Raw genomic sequence first — 27865 nt, forward strand, 5'->3', positions numbered from 1 at the left:
ATGATATTTTTGCGCTTGAGATGTCTAATCATTTGCTTTAAATCCTAAACTATTTTCTTTTAAAACTAGAACAATAATAATATACATTCTGAAAAAAATGCTGGGTTGCCATAAAACAATGTTGAGCAAAATATGTATACAAAATTTTTATTTTTATTTAATTGAAAAAAAAAAAAAATTAAACCAATTTTTCCATTTTTTTTACCCAACATTAGATTATGTCAACCCAGCATTTTTAATATGCTATGTGAAGTTATGTAGAGATTAAATGATGCGAATGAGTGTTGAAGAAAGTATGAAATTGCTTGTTTTTACTGGTATAACAACTACACATTTCACAAAATGTCAATAAAACTGACAAGTTCATTGTTTTGTTGTTTTTGTTATATCCCTCAGTTGTGTTAGCATAATAGCAATGAGAAATGATAAACAAATATTTCTGCGTAAAAAAATGGTAACTAATTTTAAAAAAGTGATGTTAATATATATCAATATTAATTACTAATAAATAAAAAGGCCTCATACAGTAAGAACATCCATCTAAAGTGGTCAGTTTCTTGGAAAATAAAGATAACAATTCTAAAATTTCTTGGGCATTATCCATAAACTTATATACTCTGTTTGCGAAGAAATAACTTCTTTAAGGACTAAATTAATTGATTATATTTTAGATGAATTTAAATAACTTTAACATCAATGAATGCCAAAATGGCATGTAATGATGTCAGATTCATTTTTGAAGTGCACAAAATAGGCAGTCCAGACAATCAGTTACACTAAGCCGAAGGAAATGAATAGATAAATGAATGAATGTTTTGTCATGAATACACAAGAGAGAGTAGCTTGAGCATTTATTTTAGTTTATTATTTCTAGTCATTTCCCCCCTAGGCAACTTAATCTGAAGAACAATTGCAGAAAAAGAAATATACTACAGAATTGTAGAATAAGGTTAATTGCCTGATTATTTTTGGTTCTTCCTAGCACTTTATGCCTTTGTATGTGTATATATTTATACAGTTGATGTCAGAATTATTAGCCCCCCTTTGAATTTTATTTCTTTTTTTAAATATTTTCCAAATGATGTTTAACAGAGCAAGACAATTTTCACAGTATGTCTGATAATATTTTTTCTTCTAGAGAAAGTCTTATTTGTTTTATTTTGGCTAGAATAAAAGCAGTTTTTAATAAAAAAAAACAAACAAACAAGGAAACATTTTAAGGCACTAAATTATTAGACCCTTTAAGGTACATTTTTTGATAGTCTACAGAACAAACCATCATTATACAAATACTTGCCTAATTACCCTAACCTGCCTGGTTAACCTAATTAACCCAGTTAAGCCTTTATATGTCACTTAAAGCTGTATAGAAGTGTCTTGAAAAATATCTAGTAAAATAATATTTACTGTCATCATGGCAAAGATAAAATAAATCAGTTATTACAAATGAGTTACTAAAACTATTGTTTAGAAATGTGTTGAAAAAAATCTTCTCTCCGTTAAACAGAAACGGAGCTAATAATTCTGACTTTAACTGTTTATATATATATATATATATATATATATATATATATATATATATATATATATATATATATATATATATATATATATATATATATGTATGTATGTATGTATGTATGTATGTATGTGTATGTATGACTCTGTATACTATTTTAAATGACATTATTTCACTCGATTGCACAAAAATTCATCATTGTATAAACTTTATTGTCTTGCAGAAGATATACTATGTGAAGTTATGTAGACAATAAATGATGTAAAGCACAGAAACAGCTGGCTGAAGGGGTCACTGTCTCTCTAATCGGCTGTCTTTAATCTTCCTCTGGACTCCAGCACACTTCATTGAGAGTTCAGCGTGATGTTTCTTTAGCATCTCGAGCTTCTGCTGGAGGTTTTCAGACGTGTCCATCTTCTCCTCATAGTCCTGCAGCAGTGTGGTGTTTCCCAGCAAACCAGAGCGCTGCTGAAGCTTCAGATTATCTGTGCGCAGGCCATCGCGGACCTGTCGGGTTCGTGTCAGCACTTCACGCTTGAGAGCCACCAGTGTGTCTGTCTGCGCCAGTTGAGTGTGTTTGGCCTTATTCTCCATCTGCATGAAATGAAGCTTCTCTTTCACATGGGAAATGCCCTGATGGTGAGGGTCGAGAAACAAGCGCTTATTCTGAGACAACACAGTTTACTTCAATTAATTTCTTTTACAGATTATTTTATTGATAATGGTGAACTTAAGTCATTAAAATTGGACATTAAAAATGTTTATATTTTAATGAAAAATAAAATTATGAATAATTTTTGGTTATACTTTTTCGTGAACCAAACCAACCTTCCTTTTCAGCCTAAATAAATCAGCTGCTTATAATTAATTTAAATGATCAATGATAGATTTTTAATTTTTATAAGTGTATATTTAATATAGATATTTTAGAAATATATCATCACTTTTATCCACTTACATATAGCTAATAAATCAATATCTAATTAACTTCTGACACTTAACCTACATCTGATGACCACTGCAAAAACAAAACAACATACAGTGCCTAGCATATGTACAGGAAAATTAGGATATATATCAATTTCTCATTAAATATAAACAATTTATATCGCAAACATTTACAAAACATTCTTTAACAATATACAGTTATTCCTGTTTATTTTTTCCCCAATTTCTGTTTAACGGAGAGAAGATTTTTTTCAACACATTTATAAACATTATCATTTTAATAACTCATTTCTAGTAACTAATTTATTTTATCTTTGCCATGATGACAGTAAATAATATTTGACTATTTTTCAAGACACTTCTATACAGCTTAAAGTGACATTTAAAGCCTAAACTAGGTTAATTAACTAGGCTGGTTAGGGTAATTAGGCAAGTTATTATATAACGATTGTTTGTTCAGTAGTCTATCGAAAAAATATATAGCTTAAAGGGGCTAATCATTTTATCCTTAAAATGTTTTTAAAAAAATATAAAAACTGCTTTTATTCTAGCTGAAATAAAACAAATAAGACTTTCTCCAGTACAAAAAATATTATCAGACATACTGTGAAAATTTCCTTGCTCTGTTAAACATCATTTAAGAAATATTTAATAGAGAAAATTCGAAGAGGGGCTAATAATTATCTAGTAAAAGCTAATAATTCTGACTTCAACTGTACAAGTGTGTGCGTGGTCATCTAAAATCATTAAGATGAGAAAAAAATAACTTTTAGTTCATATGCAGTGTTATTCTAATAAATTATTCTAATAAATTAAACTAAACCAAATATTTATATGCTCATAATTTAATTTTTTGATATTTATGTTTTTCCCCAAACTCTTTAATTTGGATGTACTCATTTTTTTTAAATCTTAAATGATATTAAATGATTTTGTTCCACTTTTGCTTTTGACACTGACTAATCTAACAAAAAACCAAGAAACCAAATTTTGCTAAATATCTTATTGCTTAAGATTCCACAAAAAGGATTCATTTAAAAAGCAAGACGAAGTATCTGAAAAATCTGTATGTGTATTCCTTACCCTGGGCATTGAATGCACACACTACTGGTCAAAAGTTTAGGGTCAGTAGGATTTTTAATGTTTTAAAATAAGCTTTTCTTGCTCACCAAGGCTGCATTTATTTATGAGTTTATCCACTGCTTATGTTTTAATATCCATAACTTCTATTTTTTTTGTGACGGATGGATAGAAATTAATATATTAAATTAACATATTAGGAATTATATTAGGCTTGTGCAGCTTCTCTGTGGAGTAACTGAACTCTTTTCCTTCTAACAGTTTTGCCACAAAAAATGGGTTTGCGGCTCTGTGTGGACCCTCAGATGAGCTGACTCAAGAAAACCATGCAACTCATTCAGAAACAAAATATTCACGATTCACAACACTCAATGATCTGTCTGCTCAAAAGGATTTCGTTGTTTCTTAAATGGCCTTGGTTTCCTATTCTTAGCTGACAGGAGTGGCACCCGGTGTGGTCTTCTGCTGCTGTAACCCAACTACCTCAAAGTTGGACATGTTGTGCGTTTAGAGATGCTCTTCTGCATAATTTGATTGTAACGAGGATTGTAACAGAACTGTCACTCACTGGATATTTTCTCTTTTTCGGACCAGTTCTGAAATACCAAGACCAGCCCTTCTGACACCAACAAACATGCCACATTCAAAGTCACTTAAATCACCTTTCTCTCCCATTCTGATGCTCGATTTGAACTGCAGCAGATCGTCTTGATCATGTCTACATGCCTAAATGCATTGAGTGGCTGCCATGTCATTGGCTGATTAAAAATTTGTGTTAATGAACAGTTTGACAGGTGTACCTAATAAAGTGGCCAGTAAGTGTTCTCTCTCTCTCTCTCTCTCTCTCTCTCTCTCTCTCTCTCTCTCTCTCTCTATATATATATATATATATATATATATGTGTATGTATATATATATATATATATATATATATATATATATATATATATATATATATATATATATATATATATATATATATCAAGAGATAAAACAGAAATATCACTCGTATGCAGTGTTTCTCATCCGAGTGACTCTCTTTTAAACTGTATTACATATTAGAGACTTCTTGTTGGATGACATAATTTATACATCTTCATAACTTGTAAATAGCTAATTGAAACAAGCCTAATTTCAAAGCAAGTAGGCCTATCAAAACAGCTGTACTGTACATTTCCCAGCTTATGACCTTCTTATTTTAGCCTAACTTTGTTTTATTGATGCTTATTAGTCAGAGAGTTACAGTATTAAATACAAAGAATCACAAGACATCAACTGATAAAATGGAGATAAATTAAATAACGTTATGGATAAAAGTAACACGCTAGGCCATATAGCAAAATATACAAATATGCAAACGGTACAGCAGTAAAAAATTTTTTTTATTAATTTTAAAAATAATTTTAAAAAGAAGGAAGAAAGAAAATAAACATAAATATATAAACATATATATTTTGTCTGTGCTCTCCATTTTTAACAGGAAAATGAAAGAGGAAATTTTGGCAAATGTAGTCAAATTTTTTTCTAATATTGCAATCTGTATACCAAATTTTTTCTATTTGAATAGAGTGCATCAGATCATGCATCCAATGCACATAACTGGGCGGAGAAGGATTTTTCTACTTCAGTGTTATATGCCTTTTAGCAATTATTAAACAGATAGCAAGTGCATTAGACTGTGAAGATGACAAGAAAACATTTGTAGGGTAACGTCTAAATAATGCTACTAGGGTGTGTGGTTTGATATCTAAAAGAAAACATTCAGAAATGTATTTAAAAATTGATGCCCAAAAAGTGCTTAGTGCTGGAAAAAGCCAGAAAGTATGTCAGAAAGAGTGGCTGGAGCTTGTTGACACCCATCACAAATTGGATCAAAACCAGGCTGACCTTCATATTTTACACAAACTTTTGGAAATCTATTGTATTTAATTAAAATTGTTTTACATACAAAAAGAAATAAAACTCTTCAAGTAGACTACTCCCACTGAGCTCATGAAGTTATGTGGACTAGCAGTTCTGTTCAGATACCATGATACTTGCCGCCCTCAAGTGGTTGAGAAAGAGAATACAACCAATAAGAAAGTACTAGCGACACAGCAATTGCAGAAGTACGGAATTAAATATTAATATAAATGTTTGAACCAGTATTAAAACAAGTAGATTTACATTTATAATATGATTTAATATTTATTTTAGTTTTATTTTAGCCATTACTATAAGAATTGTGAGGTATTATGTATGCAATAGTCCAGCAAATTTTAAAACAAAACAAAATGATCTCAAGGACAAGCATTCTATTTGATGTCACAATTAGAACGTCAAAGTGGAATGTTAAGGAATGACGGTGTAATTTAGTTTTAGTGGGTAGTTTGGAGGTAGACAGTGCGTTTGTTTTATCATGGGTCAGCGAATTTCTTGTCTGAATATAGCGACAGAGTCGGAGTGTGTGTACAGTTTCCATCCTAGTACACCACTTCAGTTAAATAATGACACGCCTCGTCAAGAAAACCATCAGCTTGATGAGAGACGTGTTCCTTGTGAGGAAGATAGAGTAGGGAGTTTGGTAAAGGAGAAAAAGAAAGCGAAGAAAAAATCGAGTTTTTGGAGAAAGCTGTTCCGCTTTTCACGCCCAAGAACTGGAAGGGGTGAAAAGGTGGAGCAGGTGGACAGTGAGAAGGTGAAGCCAGTCATCCAAGAAGGACCTTCTACTGATGGTAAATCCCTTTTTTTTTGTGTGACTGAAAAAAAATGATCACCATAGCTTTAAAATATTGTCCCTGCAAATATATGTATTTGTAAAAGGATTGAAACGTTTCTGTGTGTTTTTATTAAAGTAAATGTTGAATGTATGTTCCCCTCTTTTGATCAAACCTCAGTAGGAAACATCTCAAGCACTGTTGAGCATCATGACTACCAGCAAGCTCCTAACAGCCTTGAGGTTCCTTCCTCCATCATTGACCTGCAAATACAGGAACAGTGTGAGAATGTGGAGCTGGAGGAAGAAACTTCTAGTGATGGTAAATCACTTCATCTTTTGTGTGTACTGAACTTAATCATTAAAGAAGATCATCATAGCTTTAAACATTTGCAGAGTTCAAATGTTCAGATGTGCAGATGTTTGAGTATCTGAACTCTTCAGTTTTGTCTTTGTAAATACTATAAATGTATTATTTGTAGCAGTATTGAAATGTTTGTGTGTTTATATTGTTATATTTCCCTCTTTAGATCAAACTTCAGTGGAGACCATGTCTTCTTTAGAGAGTTATGGTCCTCAGAACACTCCCAACAGTAGTTTTGAGATTCCTCTCTTCGCTGTTGACGAGCAAGTCCTGGAGTTTCCAGATGATCTGTCAGAGGAAGAAACTGTGTGTCCTCTGGCAGAAACCCCAAGCCAAGACATGGTCTTGATTATTGGGAGTAAGTTCATATTAATTATGGCTGCTTGATGCTTTCACTTTTTGAAAGGATTAGATGTTTATGCATTATGTTTTAGTGACGTAATGGTGTATAAAGTGGTAATAAAGTTTTGCATTGTAGAATATGAATCTGTCTCTAAAACTAATTATATTTGAGCAGGCATGTGCTGGACCTACAAAATGGGTGAGCTACTGGGAGAAGGAGGATTTGGTGCCGTGTATGCTGGTGTCCGTGCCCATGATGGTCTTCCGGTATATTTATATATATTTTTGCATGATCAGCCTAACAAACTATACATGTATGTATGTGTAATGCTTTGTCTTTTGTAACACAATTAGAGCCCTTGATAAATGGTCAACCAGACCAAATATGCTACAAATTCATGACTAGAATTTCAACACGGATTATTGAATGGCCTGAAGTAATCCAGTGCTAACTGTTAAATTCTGTTTTGTTGATCAGGTGGCAATCAAGTTTGCCAAAAAAATGGAGGGCATGGAATATCTCTACGTTGTAAGTAGACTGTCGTCTCTGTGTGATCTTCTTTAACTCTTTAACTCTCTGTTTTTGCTTTTACTGACAATGTTAATCATAGACAGCAAACTATCCCTCAATAAACAAATTATAAACATGTTGTGCAAACCACCTTAATTTAACCATCCTAAAAACTCTTTCCACTAGCCTGGCCTTCCAGAACTTGTACCACTTGAAATCGGCCTCACACTCATGGCAAACAAGGGTCCCAGCTCACCCAACATAATCGAGCTTCTGGATTGGCAGGAATTTCCAGACCATTACATAATGGTCTTGCAGCGCCCTTCACCATGCCAGAGTGTGTTCAAGCTTTTGGAGAGCTGTGGGAACATCTTTGAAGAAAGGTTTGCTCGGTATATGATGCGCCAGGTCATCAAGGCAGCTGAGACCTGCTGCCGGCGCGGAGTTCTACACAGAGATATAAAGCTGGAGAACTTGATAATCAACACTGAAACCATGGATGTCACCCTGATTGACTTCGGCTGTGGGAACCTGTTCCATGAAACAGAGTACCACACTTTTAGTGGTATGTACAGTATTAAAACTGTAGTGTCATGACACACAAGCTGCTGAATACAGTAAAAACAAACTGTTGTAACTCAGACATGCTAATCTCTTTCCTCCAGGCACAGAGATGTACTGCCCTCCGGAATTTTTCGAGACGGGCAAATACTTTGCACGGCCGGCAACTGTGTATTCGCTTGGAGTGCTGCTATACACTATGGTGTGCGGTTATATGCCAGACCACACGGATCGGGAAAAGATGCAGCACTGGCTGTGGTATCTGCCATCTTTGTCTTGTGGTAAGAACTTGAAAAAATAGTAACAATCCAAAAAAGTGTCTTACAAAGCCACTTGGCTCAGATATCCAAAATGCCATCAGGAGATCTAAAGGATGTTTAAAGAAATAGTCAAACATTATTCCTGTCTTTCAGAATGCAGCCATCTCATAAATGCCTGTCTGCATCCCGATCCCAGCGAGAGGATAACACTAGAGCAGATCCTCCTTCACGACTGGTTTACGGTACATAAGATCCACAAAAACTGTTTCAAAATGTCAATTTTTTGAGGACAATAAACCTTATTATGTTTTTGCTTTAGATCACATCATCAGACATGGAGGATGAGCGCCCGGTCCTGGTCATGCAGGAAGAGCTGATTAGCCAGGCATGCTAACACCAGTGGCCTCACCACCTCTCCAGTCCTTTGCTTCTACTATTGTCTGGTGCCAGAGCTTGAGGCAGCAATATTTGCGTCTTGCGGTGTTGCGGCCAAAAATGTATTGTTGAATTGAAATAAAATTGTGTCAATTGAACTGTTGTGTTTGTCTTATTTTTGTCAGTTTTTTTGGTGAATTTGAATTGGAGTTTGCATTAAGCCTACTAAGACCATGACTAACTAGTACAGGTGTATTTTATTATAAAAGAAGCTGGTCCTTTTATTATAAATTGTGGTCCTCCAGGAGCTGGATTGGACATAGTAAGTAGTAAGGAATGTGTATTTATTGTGCACATTTATCGTGTATGACCATACACCCAAAGAGCTTCACAATCATGAGGGGGGGGGGGGGGGGGGGGGGGGGTCTCTCCTCACCTCCACCAGTGTGCAGCATACACTTGGATGATGCGATGGCAGCCACAGGACAACGGTGCTAGTGCGCTCACCACACACCAGCTATTGGTGGAGTGGAGAGACAGTGAGAGAGCCAATTTGGTAGATGCGGATGATTGGGAGGCCATGATAGGTAAGGGCCGATGTAGGGAATTTGGCCAGGACACAGGGGTTACACAACTACTCTTTACAAGAAGTGTCATGGGATTTTTAATAACCACCGAGAGTCAAGACCTGGGTTTAACGTTTCATCTAAAAGACAGCACTTAGAAGTCTCTTTCTCTATACTGGGGCATTAGGACTCACACACTACTGGCCTCACTAACACCACTTCCAACAGCAACCTAGTTTTCCCATGTGGTCTCCCATCCAGGTTCTGACCAGGCTCAGCCCTGCTTAGCTTCAGTAAGTAACTGCTCTTGGGCTGCAGGGTGATATGGCTGTGAATTTTCTGAACTATGAATGTTTACAAGTGAGAAACTCTGCATTTTACACCAGCGGTTCCCAACAAGGGGGTCCCAGCCCACAAAGGGGTCTCTGCGAGCTCTGTAGGGGGTTGCGTCATATAAAAAAAAAAAAGAATTAGCAGTGGACAATTAAGAGAATGATCATTTTGCCTTAGCTGATTTTATTTCCTGGCTGAAATTTGTAATTCGTCTTCCACAGAAAAAATAAATAAATAAAAAATAATAATAATAATACTCTGATTCACCTTCAGCATACAGCATATTCATAACAGAATACTGGACCCAGGTGAGGAAGCTCCAAACATTTCAGGTCACAGCACTAGCAATACTGGAAACACGAAATCCAGGAAATACCAAGATATTTACCTGAACTATGGTTTTATTATTTTTTCTTGAAGTAAAATGTCCATTACCCAGCCACAGTGCATCATCTGTGACAAAGTTCTTGTTAACAAATGCATGAGGCTGTCCAAATTAATAAGACATTTGCATATGACTCCCCAATACCCCAAGTGTACCCAATACAAATGGCCCACTGATGTTTTCAGAATCAGTTTTATTGCCAAGTGTGCTTCACACACACTAGGAATTTGTTTTGGCTACAGAAGCTTCCAGTGTACATAAAGTGACAAGCGACAACACAAAACAAATATGGAAAAAAGAAAGACGATAAACATTAAACAGAGATGCAGTTAGTCAAGAAATCTGGATGTTGAATTGTATGTACAGATTTGTTATAAATACACTGGTTATATGGTGATGTGTACAAATGCAAATGGAGAAAGTATTGCATTTTATGTCAATATAAGGTTCTGTGTACAAGTGCGTATGAGAAAGTATTGCATGTTTATTGCACAGTTGGGGGATATTTAACTGTTCATGAGGTAGATACCCTGAGGAAAGAAACTTTTCCTGTGTCTGGTTGTTTTTGTGCTTGGTGCTCTGAAGCGCCGACCAGATGGTAACAGTTCAAACAGGTAGTGTGCTGGGTGTGAGGCATCCACAGTGATTTTGCGAGCCCTTTTACTCACTCTGGAAGAGTAGGAAAGGTAGTGTCAGTGATACGTTCAGCAGTCCGGACTATTCGCTGTAGTCTACGGAGGTCGGTTTTGGTAGCTGAGCCGAACCAGGCGGTGATTGAAGTGCAGAGGATGGATTGAATGACAGCTGAGTAGAACTGTACGAGCAGCTCCTGAGTCCTGTGGAAGGCTGAACTTCCTCAGCTGACGAAGGAAGTACAGTCTCTGCTGGGCTTTCTTCACAACAGAGTCTATGTGAATGTTCCACTTCAGATCCTGAAAGATGGTGGTGGCCAGGAACCTGAATTTTGCATTTATATTTTACATATCTGGATAAACTAATAAAGAAATTGTTTGTTTGAAAACTATTTTTTGTCATACCTACTGCAAACATATATGAGCAATAATATCAATAAATTTGGATGGGGGTTACAATAATGGGACAAACTAATTGGCGTCACTGTCTCCGTTCGGTCACATACTGCGTGTGCTTGAAGTTTGGACTTGCTATTTACTCGCAATTTAAATCTTAATCATAAAATTCTTCCTCATTCGCTAAGTATTTGTCTCTCCTACTTAGGGTGACCAAACCCTTAATACATTTATACAAACAAAACCCTCGAGCATCCGCCTGTTGTTTGTAGCTTTAGCCTGCTAGCGCCGCTGGTCAGCTAAAGCTACCGACCTCTTATACCATACACTTTTGACTTACTGGCTTTGCTCTTTACCCCATAAAATGTCGCTTCCGTCTCTGCCCTTGTGTGCAGGAGAAGCATCGATGGAGGCGTTGGAGCTGGAGCTGAAAGAAGTGGAGTCCCAGATCCGTGCTCTTCTGGTGAGACGGTCGAGGCTACGGGAACAACTCCTTGTTGTACCTAATGCTAAGGCCGTCTCATCACCTAAGGTACGTGGAAATTACAACCGCATCATTCCCTCTACCTCAACCTCGCGTCCTTCTCTGTCCAGGCCCAGCGCACCCGGGGCGCGGGCGCCTGGGTGCAGCCGCGCAAGGTACTTCCCAGATCTCGGGGCAGAACGTCTCCTCCCGTGTTCGAGATCTCCACGGAGAACCGCTTCTCCCCTCTCCGCGAGTCGGGTCCCGATGTGGCCATCATCGGTGACTCGATCGTTCGTCACATCCGTGCCGCCTCCTCAAAAGGTAATAAAGTACGTACTTTCTGCTTTCCTGGTGCCCGTGTGAGAAATATTTCTACACAGATTTCAACCATCCTGGGCGCTGCCGAGAGCCCTGGTGCCGTTGTCCTCCACGTGGGAGGCGAGACGGTTCGACGCACGCAGATCATCGTTTCTGGGCCGCTTCCTACCTACCGCCGAGGAAATGAAAGGTTCAGTAGACTTTTAGCTCTGAATGAATGGCTAATAACATGGTGTAAAGAACAGAAATTGCTCTTTGCTAATAACTGGAATCTTTTCTGTGAGCGTCCTAGGCTCTTCCGTCCTGACGGCCTGCACCCCAGACGGCCTAACCCAGAGCTGAACTCCTGTCGGACAACATCTCCAGATTACTTCGCACCATCTGACTAGCAGGTAAAAATTCACAAAATTCACATTATAGCCACCTAGACTCTTGTTCACCCCACTTAAACATCAGTAACGCATATCTGGCAAATCCTATAGAGACTGTGTCTGTTCCTCGTATTATTAGATTAAGAAATAAACGTACTGTGTGCTCCAGAAAAAATCTAGTAAGAATCAAACCAGAAAAACCAGTTGAAAGTGAAAATACAAATTTCGTAAAACTTGGTCTCCTAAACATCAGGTCACTTGCACCTAAAGCACTTATCATTAATGAAATAATAACAGAAAACAATCTTAATGCACTCTGTCTCACTGAAACCTGGCTAAAACAAAATGACTAAATTAGCTTAAATGAAGCAACTCCTCCAGGATTCTTATATAAACATGAGGCTCGTCAAACTGGTCGTGGTGGTGGAGTTGCATCAATCTTTAGTGATTTCCTTAATATTAAACAGAGTAACGGACTTATGTTTAGCTCCTTTGAAGTATTATCGCTTAATGTTCAGCTTCCAGATACTATGCAAAAACCTATGTTATCTACCTATACCATGGTATAATAGTCATACTCGTGCGCTCAAAACAGCAACCCGCGCCCTGGAACGTAAATGGAAAAAAACTAATTTAGAGGTCTTTAGAATTGCGTACAAAGACAGTATGTCCAGCTATAGGAGGGCTCTAAAATCTGCCAGGACCGAGCACCTGCGCAAACTGATAGAAAATAATCATAACAATCCTAGATTTTTATTTAACACCATCTCTAAATTAGCAAATAATCGGTCATCCTTGGAACAAACTACTCCACCGCAAATTAGTAGTGATGACTTCATGAATTTTTTCAGTACTAAAATAGAAGGCTTTAGACAGAAAATAGGAGATGCCAAACTTTCTGCACCGGCTTATACTCCAAATCCTGTAAATATTTCATTAAATAATAATAATAACCTACACTGCTTCAAAATCATAGAACATGAAGAGTTAGTAAAAATTATAAATAGCTCTAAACCAGCTACGTGTATGCTGGACTCAATTCCAACAAAATTACTGAAAGAGCTGCTACCTGCTATAGGAGAACCTCTTCTTAACATTATCAACTCTGCTTTATCTATAGGCCATGTTCCAAACTCTTACAAGCTAGCTGTTATTAAGCCTATTATTAAGAAACCGCAACTAGACACCAACAACTTAGCTAACTATAGACCTATTTCAAATCTTCCATTTATGTCTAAAATACTAGAAAAAGTTGTTTCCACTCAATTATGCTCTTTTCTGCAGATGAACAATATTTTTGAAGTGTTTCAGTCAGGTTTCAGGGCTCACCACAGTACAGAAACCGCCTTAGTGAAAATAACCAATGATTTACTCTTAGCTGCTGACCGAGGGTGCGTCTCGCTATTAGTTTTACTCGATCTTAGTGCGGCATTTGATACCATTGACCACAATATCCTCATAAATCGCTTAAAGTCTACAGGTGTCCAGGGACAGGCTCTACAATGGTTTAAGTCATACTTAACTGACCGTTAGCAGTTTGTGAATATTAATGGACAGCCTTCACAAGTCAGCCCAGTAAAGTATGGGGTGCCTCAAGGATCAGTTTTAGGCCCTTTGCTGTTTACAATTTACATGCTACCTCTGGGAGACATTATTAGAAGACATGGGATCAGCTTTCACTGCTATGCAGATGATACTCAATTATATATTTCAACTAAACCTGACGAGACGTCTCAACTTTCTAAACTAACTGAGTGTATCAAAGACATTAAAGACTGGATGACCAACAATTTTCTTCTCTTAAACTCCGACAAAACAGAATTATTACTTATTGGGCCTAAATCTTGTACACAGCAGATCTCGCAACTCAATTTACAATTAGAGGGATACAAAGTTAGTTTTAGCTCTACTATAAAAGATCTGGGTGTCATATTAGACAGCAATCTAACTTTTAAAAACCATATATCCCATGTCACAAAAACTGCCTTCCTTCATCTGAGAAATATTGCTAAATTAAGAAATATGCTATCCATCTCTGATGCAGAAAAGCTAGTCCATGCTTTTATGACTTCGAGGCTGGATTACTGTAATGCTCTATTTGCTGGCTGCCCAGCATTCTCTATTACAAACTAATTAGTACAAAATGCAACAGCCAGAGTTCTGACCAGGTCTAGAAAATATGATCATATCACCCCAATTTTATCCTCCTTACATTGGCTGCCTGTTAAGTTTCGTATTGAATTTAAAATATTACTTCTCACCTATAAAGCTTTAAATAATCTAACTCCTGTTTATCTAACCAACCTTCTGTCTCGCTACAATACAACTCGCTCTTTAAGATCTCAAAATTCAGGGCTTCTGGTAGTACCTAGAATAGCAAAATCAAGTAAAGGAGGTCGAGCCTTCTCTTTCATGGCTCCTACACTCTGGAATAGCCTTCCTGATAACGTCCGAGGCTCAGACACACTCTCCCAGTTCAAAACTAGATTAAAGACCTATCTGTTTAGTAAAGCATACACTCAATGCATCACCTAGCGGGTTCCACACAGGCTTCTGTATCTTGCTTATATACACGATGAACCGCAGCTACGCTAATTATTCTCTTTATTCTCTATTTTCACCTGGGGATACTCATCCCGAGGTCCTCAGATTATGCGGAGTCACTGATTGGATCCAAGACCAGCGACGTGATGATCCCAAGGATTCCATATCCGGGACCAGGCCATATCCTGAGCTGCTGCTGCGCTGATGGTCGTGGGGAGTGGAGAACATGAGTCTGATTCCAGCGACGCTACAGGGACAGACGAGTCTTCGCTGAGGCCATCTTCCAGCCTAAACCACGGCGAATGAAGCTCTGCACAAGACTTTTGGCCAGCGGAGAAATTAAAATGGTCGTGCCCAACTGAGTCTGGTTCCCTCAAGGTTTTTTTTCTTCACTCCCATCAGGTGAAGTTTTTTTTCCCTCTCCTCTGTCGCCACTGCCTTGCATGGTTCAGGATTGGTAGAGCTACGCATCGATGAATTTGCTCTTCAGTGTTTGAACTCTCAGTAATGATTAAATCACACTGAACTGAGCTAAACTGAACTGAACTGAACTTAAACACTAAAACCTGAACCACACTGTTCCAGTTACTATGACCATTTATGTGAAGCTGCTTTGACACAATCTACATTTTAAAAGCGCTATACAAATAAAGCTGAATTGAATTGAATTGAATAATGTCCAGGGAAAAAGGGGGTCTCAAACAAAAAAAGGTTGGGAACCACTATTTCATGATGCCCTGGTTGCTGACTTGTGTCACTGAAAGAGACATGTCAGTCTTTAAAATGATGGAAGCATTGATCTATAGATAATCCAATATCTGCATCAACACATCAATAACAAAAAAGCATGTTTGGAAGTATTAGTAGAATAATAAAAATCATTAAAAAATAGAAAGGAATGTGGTTGATTAAGCCATAGGGATGAGCCCTTCTAAAAGAAACATAGTGACAATCTTTCAAGCCAAGATACTGGTTTTATTTCCTTCAGACAACACAGGAAAATGGTGAGCTTGAGTATTCTTGTATGTGATAGAGCCGTGAAGTCTCACATAAAATAAAACATTTGTTATAGTCTCACGTTTTTAGTTTAAACTGTTTAACACAAAGGTCAGTTAACAAGTTGGCCACACTATAGATGCAATTGTCTGGTGTTTAGCTTAAGCAATGTGAGCATACTAACCATTTATTTATTCATACATAAAAATATAAAGTAATGTTTAAACATATGTCTGTGTAATACCTGTTGTAGTCAGTCATTAACACATTATACGGAGTTTACTTTGTTTCACGCGTTGTAACCTGGATGTAACATTCTCTATAACACAATGTCAATGAATTATTACCCCATTGAGTTTTTTTCGTTTTTAAATATTTCCCAAATGATGTTTAACAAAGCAAGGACATTTTTATAGTATGTCTGATAATGTTTTTTTCTTCTGGAAAAAAAATATTATTTGTTTTAATTAGGCTAGAATAAAATCAGTTTTTTATTTTTTAAAAACTATTTTAAGGTTGTGTTGAAAAAAATCTCTATGTTAAACAGAAATTGGGGAAAAAAATTAACAGGGGGGCTGATAATTCAGGGGGGCTAATAATTCTGACTTCAACTGTACATCTAAAGGGGTCAGTGTCTTGGAAAATAAAGATAACGATTCTAAAACAGCTTGGGCATTATCCATTAACTGATATAATCTGTTTGTTAAGCATTAACCTCCGTAAGGACTTTAAACTAATTTATTATAGTTTAGGTGAATTTAATTAACTTTAACATCAATGAATGTCAAAATGCCATGTACTGATGTCACAAAATAAGCAGTACAGACAATCAATTACACACAAACATGAAGCTTCTTTATTGGTTCTTTATTATTGGTTTCATGGAAAAGTTCACAAAGCAAAACTGACCAATAAAATAACTTTTCCTAATAGATTCTTTGGGGAAAACCCTTTTTTTCTATTGACCTTATTCTTTCAGGTAAAAGCAGATGCAACCATTGGAACATTATTGGCTCTAGACTTCCTGTTTCATTCACTTCTATTCATTTTTAGGCATAAAGAAAATATTGTTATCTAGCGTAATGTTGCCAACAGGTATTTTCTTATTATATCATTTTTATTCATTATATGAAGCGGCACAATGGCTCAGCTGTTATCACTGTCGCCTCACAGCAAGAAGGTTGTGGTTCGAGTCCTGGCCAGTTTGCCATTTCTGTGTGGAGTTTGCATGTTCTCCACATGTTGGCGTGGGTTTCCTTCGAGTGCTATAGGTGAATTGAATAAACTAAATTGCCTGTAATGTATGAGTGTATGTGTAAATTTGAGAATGTATGGGTGTTTCCCAGTACTGGGTTGCAGCTGGAAGGGCATCCGCTGTGTAAAATATATGGCGGAATAGTTAGTGGTTCATTCTGCCGTGGTGACTTCTGAAATATACACTAAGCCGAAGGAAAATGAATGTGTTGTCATGAATACACATGTATGTAGAAAAAAATTAGCTTGAGCGTTTATTCCAGTTTATTATTTGTAGTCAATTGCAGAAAAAAAAGATACTATAGCATTGCAGAATAGGGTCAAAAGTCTCACTGTTTTTGATTCTTTCGAGCACTTTATGTCTTTGTATGTGTATTCATATATAAATGACATTATTTCTCTGTATTCCACATATATTCATCATTGTATAAACTTTATTGTCTTGCAAAAGATGCTATGTGAAGTTATGTAGACAATAAATGATGTAAAGCACAGAAACAGCTGGCTGAAGGGGTCACTGTCTCTCTAATCTGCTGTCTTTAATCTTCCTCTGGACTCCAGCACACTTCATTGAGAGTTCAGCGTGATGTTTCTTTAGCATCTCGAGCTTCTGCTGGAGGTTTTCAGACGTGTCCATCTTCTCCTCATAGTCCTGCAGCAGTGTGGTGTTTCCCATTAAACCAGAGCGCTGCTGAAGCTTCAGATTATCTGTGCGCAGGCCATCGCGGACCTGTCGGGTTCGTGTCAGCACTTCACGCTTGAGAGCCACCAGTGTGTCTGTCTGCGCCAGTTGAGTGTGTTTGGCCTTATTCTCCATCTGCATGAAATGAAGCTTCTCTTTCACATGGGAAATGCCCTGATGGTGAGGGTCGAGAAACAAGCGCTTATTCTGAGCCAACACAGTTTACTTCAATTAATTTCTTTTACAGATTATTTTTATGTGAATCAAACTAACCTTCCTTATTAGCCTAAATAAATCAGCTGCTTACATGATTTATTAATTATAAATAATTTAAATCATTAGTGATAGATTGTTAATTTTTATAAGTGAAATTTAGTCATGTTATATCGTCACTTATATCCCCTTATATGTAATTAATTGTTGACACTTAACCTACATCTGATGACCACTGCAAAAACAAAACGATTTACAGTGACTAGCATACGTACACAGAAATTAGAATATTTATAAATTTCTCATTAAATTTGCACAATTTATATCGCTGAATTTTACAAAACATTTATAACAATATACAGTCAGAACTATTATTAGCCCCCCTGTTTATTTTGTTCTCCCCACTTTGTTTAACAGACAATTTTTTTCAGCACATTTCTAAACATAATAGTTTTATTAACTCTCTAACTTCTCTAATAACTGATTGATTTTATCTTTGCCATGATGACAGTAAATAATATTTGACTACATATTTTTCAAGACTCTTCTATACAGCTTAAAGTGACATTTAAAGGCTTTACTAGGTTAATTAGGTTAATTAGGCAGTTTAGAGTAATTAGGCAAGTTATTGTATAATGATGGTTTGTTCTGTAGACTATCGAAAAAATATAGCTTAAAGGGACTACTAATTTTGACCTTAAAATGACTTTAAAAAAATGGCAAACTGCTTTTATTCTAGCAGAAATTAAACAAAAAAGACTTTCACCAGAAGAAAAAAATATTATCAGACATACTGTGAAAATATCTTTGCTCTGTTAAACATCATTTGTGAAATATTTAAAACAAGAAAAAAAAATTTAAAGGGGGGCAAATAATTCTGACTTCAACTTTATATAAGCACTTTAGCAGCATCTAGAACAGCAGCCTGTAAGTACATTTAAGATTTGTTTCAGTTGTTGTGTATGGTTTGAGGACTTGTTTCCAGCTGTTTGTGTAAAGTTGTAGGACATTTAAACTTGCTTTCAGTTGTGTATAATACTAGAAGTTGTTTAGCCACTGTTTCCTTGGTTACTATAAGAGCTTGTGTAGCGAACGCAGACGCGGTTCGCGTCGTCCGCCTCAGTTTCGGCCCTTGTTTTGACTCGGGAGGCGTGTCCAAACGCCAGGTAACCACTATATAGTGAGCACGGTAGCATTAGTCGGCAGGAGAAGCACTTTAGCAGCATCTAGAACAGCAGCCTGTAAGTACATTTAAGATTTCGCGTCGTCCGCCTCAGTTTCGGCCCTTGTTTTGACTCGGGAGGCGTGTCCAAACGCCAGGTAACCACTATATAGTGAGCACGGTAGCATTAGTCGGCAGGAGAAGCACTTTAGCAGCATCTAGAACAGCAGCCTGTAAGTACATTTAAGATTTGTTTCAGTTGTTGTGTATGGTTTGAGGACTTGTTTCCAGCTGTTTGTGTAAAGTTGTAGGACATTTAAACTTGCTTTCAGTTGTGTATAATACTAGAAGTTGTTTAGCCACTGTTTCCTTGGTTACTATAAGAGCTTGTGTAGCGAACGCAGACGCGGTTCGCGTCGTCCGCCTCAGTTTCGGCCCTTGTTATCAGCTAGACCTTATTTACACACGACACTGCTTCACTGATCAAACAATAGTAACTCCACTACAAATATCTGATCATTTCCTTCTGTCTCTCAACATCCACATTACTCCTGAGCCGCCACACACTCCAACACTGGTTACCTTTCGCAGAAACCTACGATCTCTCTCACCCAATAGACTATCCACCATTGTTTCAGACTCTCTTCCTCCATCTCGCAAACTCACTGCACTTGATTCGAACAGTGCCACTAATACACTCTGCTCCACACTAGCATCATGTCTAGACCAATTATGTCCTCTTGCATCCAGGCCAGCCTGTGCCAGTCCTCCTGCACCCTGGCTCTCGGATGCTCTCCGTGAGCATCGCTCAAAACTTCGGGCTGCAGAGAGAATTTGGCGGAAAACTAAAAATCCTGCACATCTCTTAACATACCAAACTCTTCTGTCCTCTTTCTCAGCTGAGGTTACTTCTGCAAAGCAGACGTATTACCGTCTAAAAATCAACAATGCCACTAATCCTCGCCTACTTTTTAAAACATTTTCCTCCCTCCTCTATCCTCCTCCTCCACCCGCATCCTCCACACTTACTACTGATGACTTTGCTACATTCTTCTGCACCAAAACTGCAAAAATCAGTGCTCAATTTGCTGCACCTACAACAAACACGCAAGATACAACACCAACACCACACACACTCACCTCTTTTTCTCAGCTCTCTGAGTCTGAGGTGTCCAAACTCGTGCTATCTAGCCATGCAACCACCTGTCCACTCGATCCCATTCCCTCTCATCTCTTGCAAGCCATCTCTCCTGCAGTCATACCAACACTGACTCACATAATTAACACATCTCTTGACTCTGGTTTATTCCCCACTACATTTAAGCAGGCTAGGGTAACCCCACTGCTAAAGAAACCCAACCTGGACCATACGCTACTTGAAAACTACAGACCAGTATCCCTGCTTCCATTCATGGCCAAGATTCTGGAGAAAGTAGTGTTCAATCAAGTCCTGGACTTTCTTACTCAAAACAATCTCATGGACAACAAGCAATCCGGCTTTAAGAAAGGCCACTCAACTGAGACTGCCCTGCTCTCGGTCGTGGAGGATCTCAGACTGGCTAAAGCAGACTCTAAATCATCAGTCCTCATTTTGCTGGACTTGTCAGCTGCTTTTGACACTGTCAACCACCAGATCCTGCTATCTACGCTTGAGTCACTGGGCGTTGCGGGCACTGTTATACAATGGTTTAGATCTTACCTCTCTGACAGGTCATTCAGGGTGTCTTGGAGGGGAGAGGTGTCCAACCTACAGCATCTAAACACTGGGGTACCTCAAGGCTCTGTTCTTGGGCCACTTCTCTTCTCCATCTACACATCATCTCTAGGACCAGTCATCCAGAGACATGGATTCTCCTACCACTGCTATGCTGATGACACCCAGCTATACCTCTCTTTTCATCCTGATGATCCCTCGGTTCCAGCTCGTATCTCAGCCTGCCTGTTGGATATTTCACACTGGATGAAAGATCATCATCTTCAGCTGAACCTCGCAAAAACGGAAATGCTTGTAGTTTCTGCCAACCCGACTCTACACCATAACTTTTCAATCCAGATGGATGGGGCAACCATTACTACATCCAAAATGGTGAAAAGCCTTGGAGTAACGATTGATGACCAACTAAACTTCTCTGACCACATTTCTAGAACTGCTCGATCGTGCAGATTTGCACTCTATAACATCAGAAAGATCCGACCCTTCTTATCTGAACATGCAGCTCAACTCCTTGTTCAAGCTCTTGTTCTCTCCAAACTGGATTACTGCAACTCTCTACTAGCTGGGCTTCCAGCTAACTCTATCAAGCCTCTTCAACTGCTCCAGAATGCAGCAGCACGAGTTGTCTTCAATGAACCTAAACGAGCACATGTCACTCCGCTGCTAGTCCGTTTGCACTGGCTGCCAGTTGCTGCTCGCATCAAATTCAAAACTCTGATGTTTGCCTACAAAGTGACTTCTGGCCTAGCACCTTCTTATCTGCACTCACTTCTGCAGATCTATGTGCCCTCCAGAAACTTGCGTTCTGTGAATGAACGTCGCCTCGTGGTTCCATCCCAAAGAGGGAAAAAATCACTTTCGCGAACGCTCACGCTCAATCTGCCCAGTTGGTGGAATGAACTCCCTAACTGCATCAGAACAGCAGAGTCACTCGCTATTTTCAAGAAACGACTAAAAACTCAACTATTTAGTCTCCACTTCACTTCCTAAGCTGCAATTGCCTCTTTGAATATCACACTAATTGTACAAAAAAAAAAAAAAAAAAAAAAAAAAAAAAAAAAAAAAACTACTAACACTTCCCTTCTTAGACTTTACAGACCTGAAACTTGCCTTTAGTACTTATTCATTGTTGCTCTTAGTTGTGTAAATTGCTTCCTTGTCCTCATTTGTAAGTCGCTTTGGATAAAAGCGTCTGCTAAATGACTAAATGTAAATGTAAATGTAAATATAAGTGTGTGTGTGTGTGAGGTCACCTAAAATCATTAAGATAAGAAAAATAATACATTTTAATTCACATGCAATGATATTTTAATAACTTAAACTAAACTTAATATTTATATGCTCATTATTTTATTTTTTTATATTTATGTTTTTCCTCTTTAATTTGGATGTACTCATTTTTTATCTTAAATCAGGGGTCACCGACAGGTAGCCCGCGAGGATCACATGAGTTGCCCGTGGGCCTGTTATAAAAATATTAGCTAACCATAGCACCACATACCAGAAAGCTGCATCTAATAGTTTTTTGTAGCTATTTTTTTAAATCACACTTGCATTGGTGTAAAATTGAAAATGACATTAAGTTATATATTTAAAAAAAACTTTAAAAACAATTTCAGACAAATTAAGTGTTGCATATTGATATTTATCTGTTTCCAAGTTATGTTGACAACGATTGTGAGAAATCATTAACATAATCCGTGTCTTCACATAGATGAATATTATTAATTAATAATAATTGAGCAAATTTGTTATAAGTGTGTATCAAACTGGTAGCCCTTCACATTAAACGATACCCAAGAAGTAGCTCTCAGTTTCCAAAAGGTTGGTGACCCCTGTCTTAAATGATCTTAAATGATTTTGTTCCACTTTTGCTTTTGGCACTCACTAATCCAACATAAAACCAATAAAGCAGATTTTGCTAATTATCTTATTGCGTAAGACCCCACAGAAAAGATTCATTTAAAAAGCAAGATGGAGTTTTTCTGAGAAATCTGAAGATGTATTTCTTAATCCTGGGTATTAGATACATACACTATCGGTCAAAAGTTTAGGGTCAGTAGGATTTAATATATATATATATATATATATATATATATATATATATATATATATATATATATATATATATATATATATATATATATATATAAATTAAATTAAATAAGCTTATCCTGCTCAGCAAGGCTGCATTTATTTAATCAAAAATACTGCTCAAATTGTGAAATGGTATTGCACTATAAAACAACTGTTCAAAAGTAGTTTATCTTTTATTTGAATCCCTTATTCATGTGATTTTAAAGATGATTTTTCAGCTTCATTACTCTAGTCTTCAGAGTCACATGATCCTTCAGAAATCACTCTAATATTAATTATCATTATCATTATTATTAATGGTAATAATAATAAAAGCAATAATGACTGGCCTAACAATTTCATTTGAAACTACATACAATAAAAAAGCAGTTATTTAAAATTGTAAAAAATATTTAACAATTTTTTTTACATTTAATAAATAAACATTTTTTTAAAACTGACCCCAAGCCAAACTTTTGACCAGTGGTGTATATATTATACACTGTTTTACTTAGAATTAAAGCACAGTGATTTACCTGCACAGAGCTTGCGACCTTCTTTTTCAGTCGATGTAGCTCTTCACTCCTCTCCTCCAGCTTGTCCATGAAAGACTGGTTTTCTGTTTTGAGCTGCTCAAAGTCCATCAGCAGGAGCCCATCCACCAGTTCCCGTTTAGACCTGAGCGCCCTCTCATACTTAGATATTTTATTCTTCAACTTGATATTGTTGAGCCGCACACAAACCAACTTATCCTCCTGCTTCAATTCCTCCGCCTTCAGCAGCTCCACCTTTGCCAGTGTTTCCTGTTTGCCCACCTTACCAGTCAGTGAGGCCTTCATCACAGTTTCATATTTCAGTGCAGCAAAGAATCTCAGCTCTTGCTCCACCTGCTTGAGTTTCTCTGAGCTCTGTAGATGGAGATCCTCCATCCGCTCCTGGTGAAGCTTTGAGAAATGCAGCTGCTGCTCTTTCATGTCCGCTATCAGTTGCATGTACTTCTCATACTGCTCCTGCTCTGAGATATCCTCGTCTAACTTGACATGTTGATCCCCTTTCTTCTTACTAAAGTGTTCTGCTATTCTGGTCTGCAGTTGTTGGTTTATCTTGTTAAGCTTTTCGTTCTCTGATTGTAGTTTATGCAGCAGCTCCATCTTTTCCTTGATGATGCTGGGGTCAACTTCCTCATCTTCTGTATGAGCCTGTGGTTCTTCAGGAGGGCTGATGGACCTCTCATTCTCCGGCTCAGGAGCTGGAAGACTATTCTCCTCATCTTCTTCCTCTTCTTCTTCATCCTCAGAGTCTTCAAGGGATGGTTCTGTTTCAGGACCCTCAGTGTCCTCCAAAGTCTCATTCATAAGGGGGTCCTCTTCTGTTATCAAATGTTGCTCAATCTGGATTTCACCGGTCTGTTGTTCACTGGTCTCAGGCACAGACGTGTCTTCTGTTAAGAGCTGCTCGGCCTTATCTTCCTCTACAGCTTCTGGATTATTAGGAGCTTCAGGTTCCTCAGTTTCTTCCTCCATGACCTGCTCTGCGTCTGCAGGACCTTCAAGGGTTTTAGTGTTTTCCATTAGTGTGTCAGTTTCTAAAACAAAGCTTTCCTCGTGAGTGTACTCTAATGACTCCTCTTCCATTTTACGTCTTAAAGAAGGTTGCGTTTATCAAGATTAGTTCGATGTAGTTTCTCTTGAGCTCTTGAAGAAGCGCTGGCATCAACTATTTTGTGTTCGTACGTGTTGCCATGGACACCTATAGCAAGAGCCAATCACAAGCATTCGCTGCGCCGCTTTTAATATTAATGAGACGCAGCGGCGTGAGCAGAGATACTCCACTGCGCATGCTCTGCCCCGCGCCACTGCTGCTTCCAACAACAAGCGGTAGTAAGCAATATGGCCGACCTAGGGAAGAAGTACTGCGTGAACTGCTTGGCAGATGTTACGAATTTGCGGATTCGCTGTGCTGAATGTCAAGATATTGAACTTTGCCCGGAGTGCTTCTCGGCGGGCGCCGAAATCGGCAACCACAGACGATGGCACGGCTATCAGCAAGTGGACGGCGGGCGCTTCTCGCTCTGGGGTCCCGAAGCAGAGGGAGGATGGACCAGCAGGGAAGAGCAGTCGCTGCTCGATGCCATCGAGCAATATGGATTTGGAAATTGGGTACGACTCTCAAAATAATTACACATGGATGCAGCTCATAAAAAGCTGCCTTTGCCTTGCCTAATTGTGCACGTCAACATAAACTAGCCATATCTAACCTTAGTCTGCAACACAAAATGCACTTCTTAGTATAGAAACTTAAACTATTTTCGTAAGGCAGCTTTCCTTGGTTTGTGATGCCTATAAATTTAATAGAATATGTAACCCAAAATACAACTCATTTATAGTTTTTGTCAATCATAACAACTGCATTCTGTAGATAATTCATACAGAAAACTATTGAAAACAGCTGCTTTTGCTATTGCATTAATATTAGCATTGCACATTATTGTATATTTGCATAATAAAAAGGGAGTATTGTTTCCATTTAAGTAAATAATATTAAGCAGTTATTGCATTTTCATTGCAGTTATTCTTAATGCTTCTGCCAAGCTTTGTTTGACAACAGTTCTTTTCATCCCTTTTTAAATGATCACGTTGGAAGACGTTTGCTGTGGTCATTCCCAGCTTACATTGTGGTAGAAGGCTTCATGAACTTACCATCCATAGAGCATAGTCTATTAGAACATGTAGAGATGTGGAGTAGACATTACTGAGTGGTGCAAATGAGGATCAGATTGTAGGAACGTCTTTATCTTAGATTATTGTGTTTACTCATCATGGCATTGTTTCAAACATTGCGCAATTTAAAAGATTATTTCTATCAAGGGATGCATTACTCTTTGACCATTCATTGTGTATTGATGATGGAAGCGCCATCAACAGATAGCACTGACACTGTCTACACAAGCACGTTTCAACCCTGGTTTTAGCTCAACTGCTGGTCAATTCATTTGTCAAAATGAACCTATTTTGCACAGCTTAAGCCATCCTGGAAAAAATACAGCCATTGGATACATTTTCTGACATGGTGGTTTAAGAAATCGAAAGTTACACGCTGCATCAGTCTGGGTTCAAATTTGACAAACATAACAAAAATAACAAATCAGGAACATAATCAGTCTCGTATATAGTAATTCATTGACTTAAATTATTTATAAATTTAGTTGCTTATTTAAATACAACATTGATTTTTTTTTGTCAAAATGTGTGTAATGTTAAAAGAAATTATTTATGTTTGTATTTGTAACTTTCACATTATAATTGTATCTTTAAAGGATTTTTTTGCAAAAATAAAAAAGATTCCACCACCATTTACCCACCAAGTTAAAAAATATTATGTATTTTAAATTAACTCTGAAATCTATTTGTATCTTTGTTGTTGACGTAAAAATTCATCAAACATTGTAAAGGTTATCCATATGAATTATTTTTTTTAATCCAAATCGTCTGAAGAAGCATGTTCACATCTTCATTTGAGTTTTGAGTGAAAGTTTGTAATGAAACAGCTGAATTAATGTTAACAGATTTTTGGATGAACTAACTCTTCATTTTTTTTGTGCTAGGAGGATATGGCAGCCCATGTTGGTGCATCACGCACCCCTCAGGAGGTCATGGACCATTACGTGAGCATGTACATTCATGGAAATCTAGGAAAAGCTTGCATCCCTGACAGCATCCCTAACCGCGTGACAGACCACACTTGCCCCAGCGGAGGTCCTCTGTCACCTAGTTTGACCACCCCATTGCCCCCATTAGACATAACAGTGGTGGAGCAGCAGCAGCTTGGATATATGCCACTTCGTGATGACTATGAGATCGAGTATGACCAGGAGGCTGAGAAACTCATCAGTGGCCTTTCTGTAAACTACGACGATGAAGATATCGAGATCGAAATGAAGCGAGCCCACGTGGACATGTACGTGCGTAAACTGCGCGAGCGGCAGCGCCGCAAAAACATCGCTCGAGACTACAATTTAGTGCCAGCTTTTCTGGGACGGGACAAAAAAGACAAAGAACGAGAGCGAGCAGGTGGAACAGTAGGGGTTGGGGGTCCAGGTGGAGCTGTGGGATCGGGGAGCGGTGCCACCGTCGTTCCAGCTGGGCCGCTGGGTTCCTCTACAGCAGCGACACCGAAACGAAAAATCACCAAGGAGGAGAAGGAGCAGCGGACCAAACTACGTGCCCTTTGTCAGTTCATGCCACAACGTGAGTTTGAAGAGTTTTTCGATAACATGCACAAAGAGCGGATGCTCCGAGCGAAGGTTCGGGAGCTTCAGCGGTATCGGCGGAATGGCATTACAAGACTTGACGAGTCAGCAGAGTATGAGGCAGCACGCCACAAACGGGAAAAGCGGAAAGAGAATAAAAGTATTGCCGGGTCAAAGAGAGGAAGCAGTGGTGGAGGAGGAGGAACAGCTGGTCTTGGAGGAGGTGTTGGAGCAGGAGGTGGGCTTGGCGGAGGCGGCGGAGTCAGTACCATCAAAGAGGAAGGGAAAGACAGTGAGTTTTCAGCTATTGAGAACCTGTCCGGATTTGAGCTGCTATCCGATAGGGAGAAAGTACTGTGCAACTCCATGAACCTCAGTCCCATGCGTTATCTGACAGTCAAGACTATCATAATCAAAGATCATCTACAGAAAAGGCAAGGCATTCCCTCCAAAAGCCGCTTGCCCAGTTACCTGGACAAGGTGCTGAAAAAACGGATTCTGAATTTTCTTTCGGAGAGTGGCTGGATATCTCGAGATGCCTCCTAATGACACTGTCTAAAGAGCTGGCTGTATGAATAATGACTGTAAATATATTTTTCTAATGTTTTATACTGAGACTATGAAAAGCATGTGAGAACAAAATGGCTGTTGGTGCCGCACTACTGGATGTGGTCTAAATTGTCTGTCTTTAATCTCGAATCTCATCATAGGAATGGAAACATGGAAAAATTGTACATCAGTACTTAAAGGGAACTTTGCAGTATGTTGTTCTGTGTAATACATCATAATGCAACAACAACAACAAACATTTCCCAGTTTTATAATGCCTTTGGTTTGAATGTGTTTTTTGAGT

The 27865-nt window shown here is 38.1% G+C and overlaps 4 protein-coding genes and 1 long non-coding RNA gene across 10 annotated transcripts in view; 4 read left to right on the forward strand and 1 right to left on the reverse strand.

Moving 5' to 3' along the window:
• Positions 1-27865, forward strand: part of esyt2b (extended synaptotagmin-like protein 2b) — an 860030-nt gene that overhangs the window by 370960 nt on the left and 461205 nt on the right. The gene's annotated exons all lie outside the window — the stretch shown is intronic.
• Positions 1694-24878, reverse strand: cfap184 (cilia and flagella associated protein 184). Of its 4 annotated transcripts, none has more exons than XM_073906678.1 (2): positions 23300-24878; positions 1694-2152 (listed from the first exon to the last, which is right to left on the reverse strand). In XM_073906678.1, exons 1-2 carry the CDS (start codon positions 24395-24397, stop codon positions 1811-1813), a joined length of 1440 nt encoding a protein of 479 aa, XP_073762779.1. In that variant the 5' UTR covers positions 24398-24878; the 3' UTR covers positions 1694-1810. The 4 variants fall into 4 exon arrangements, with proteins under 4 accessions (XP_073762779.1, XP_068078420.1, XP_068078423.1 ...); XM_068222319.2 differs by lacking the exon at positions 1694-2152 and adding an exon at positions 9971-11920; XM_068222322.2 differs by lacking the exon at positions 1694-2152 and adding an exon at positions 17158-19204.
• si:dkey-58i8.5 lies at positions 5115-8813 on the forward strand. Of its 2 annotated transcripts, XM_073908859.1 has the most exons (9): positions 5115-6261; positions 6424-6564; positions 6773-6964; positions 7124-7215; positions 7427-7477; positions 7646-8024; positions 8125-8301; positions 8434-8522; positions 8600-8813. In XM_073908859.1, exons 1-9 carry the CDS (start codon positions 5946-5948, stop codon positions 8672-8674), a joined length of 1512 nt encoding a protein of 503 aa, XP_073764960.1. In that variant the 5' UTR covers positions 5115-5945; the 3' UTR covers positions 8675-8813. The 2 variants fall into 2 exon arrangements, with proteins under 2 accessions (XP_073764960.1, XP_002662896.5); XM_002662850.7 differs by lacking the exon at positions 7427-7477.
• Positions 11909-15342, forward strand: LOC141375422 (uncharacterized). Its single transcript, XR_012383456.1, has 2 exons — positions 11909-12143; positions 14772-15342. It is a non-coding gene; the product is annotated as an uncharacterized lncRNA (long non-coding RNA).
• On the forward strand, positions 24587-27814 carry tada2b (transcriptional adaptor 2B). The gene is given in 2 exon segments (NM_001024443.1): positions 24587-24922; positions 26368-27814. Coding segments are annotated over 2 exon segments (1461 nt in total). The 5' UTR covers positions 24587-24652; the 3' UTR covers positions 27559-27814.

This window comes from Danio rerio, chromosome 7, assembly GCF_049306965.1.
Source record: "Danio rerio strain Tuebingen ecotype United States chromosome 7, GRCz12tu, whole genome shotgun sequence".
Lineage (NCBI taxonomy): Eukaryota > Metazoa > Chordata > Actinopteri > Cypriniformes > Danionidae > Danio > Danio rerio.

What these genes read in the sequence shown, in the direction of transcription:
- si:dkey-58i8.5 (XM_073908859.1), top strand. Translation starts at nt 5,946, where the DNA reads ATGGGTCAGCGAATTTCTTGTCTGAATATAGCGACAGAGTCGGAGTGT. An exon ending in GCATGGAATATCTCTACGTT is followed by an intron (nt 7,478 to 7,645) that starts GTAAGTAGACTG and finishes TCTTTCCACTAG; the next exon opens with CCTGGCCTTCCAGAACTTGT. An exon ending in TCCTTCACGACTGGTTTACG is followed by an intron (nt 8,523 to 8,599) that starts GTACATAAGATC and finishes TTTTTGCTTTAG; the next exon opens with ATCACATCATCAGACATGGA.
- cfap184 (XM_073906678.1), bottom strand. Translation starts at nt 24,397, where the DNA reads ATGGAAGAGGAGTCATTAGAGTACACTCACGAGGAAAGCTTTGTTTTA. An exon ending in AGGTCGCAAGCTCTGTGCAG is followed by an intron (nt 2,153 to 23,299) that starts GTAAATCACTGT and finishes CCTCACCATCAG; the next exon opens with GGCATTTCCCATGTGAAAGA.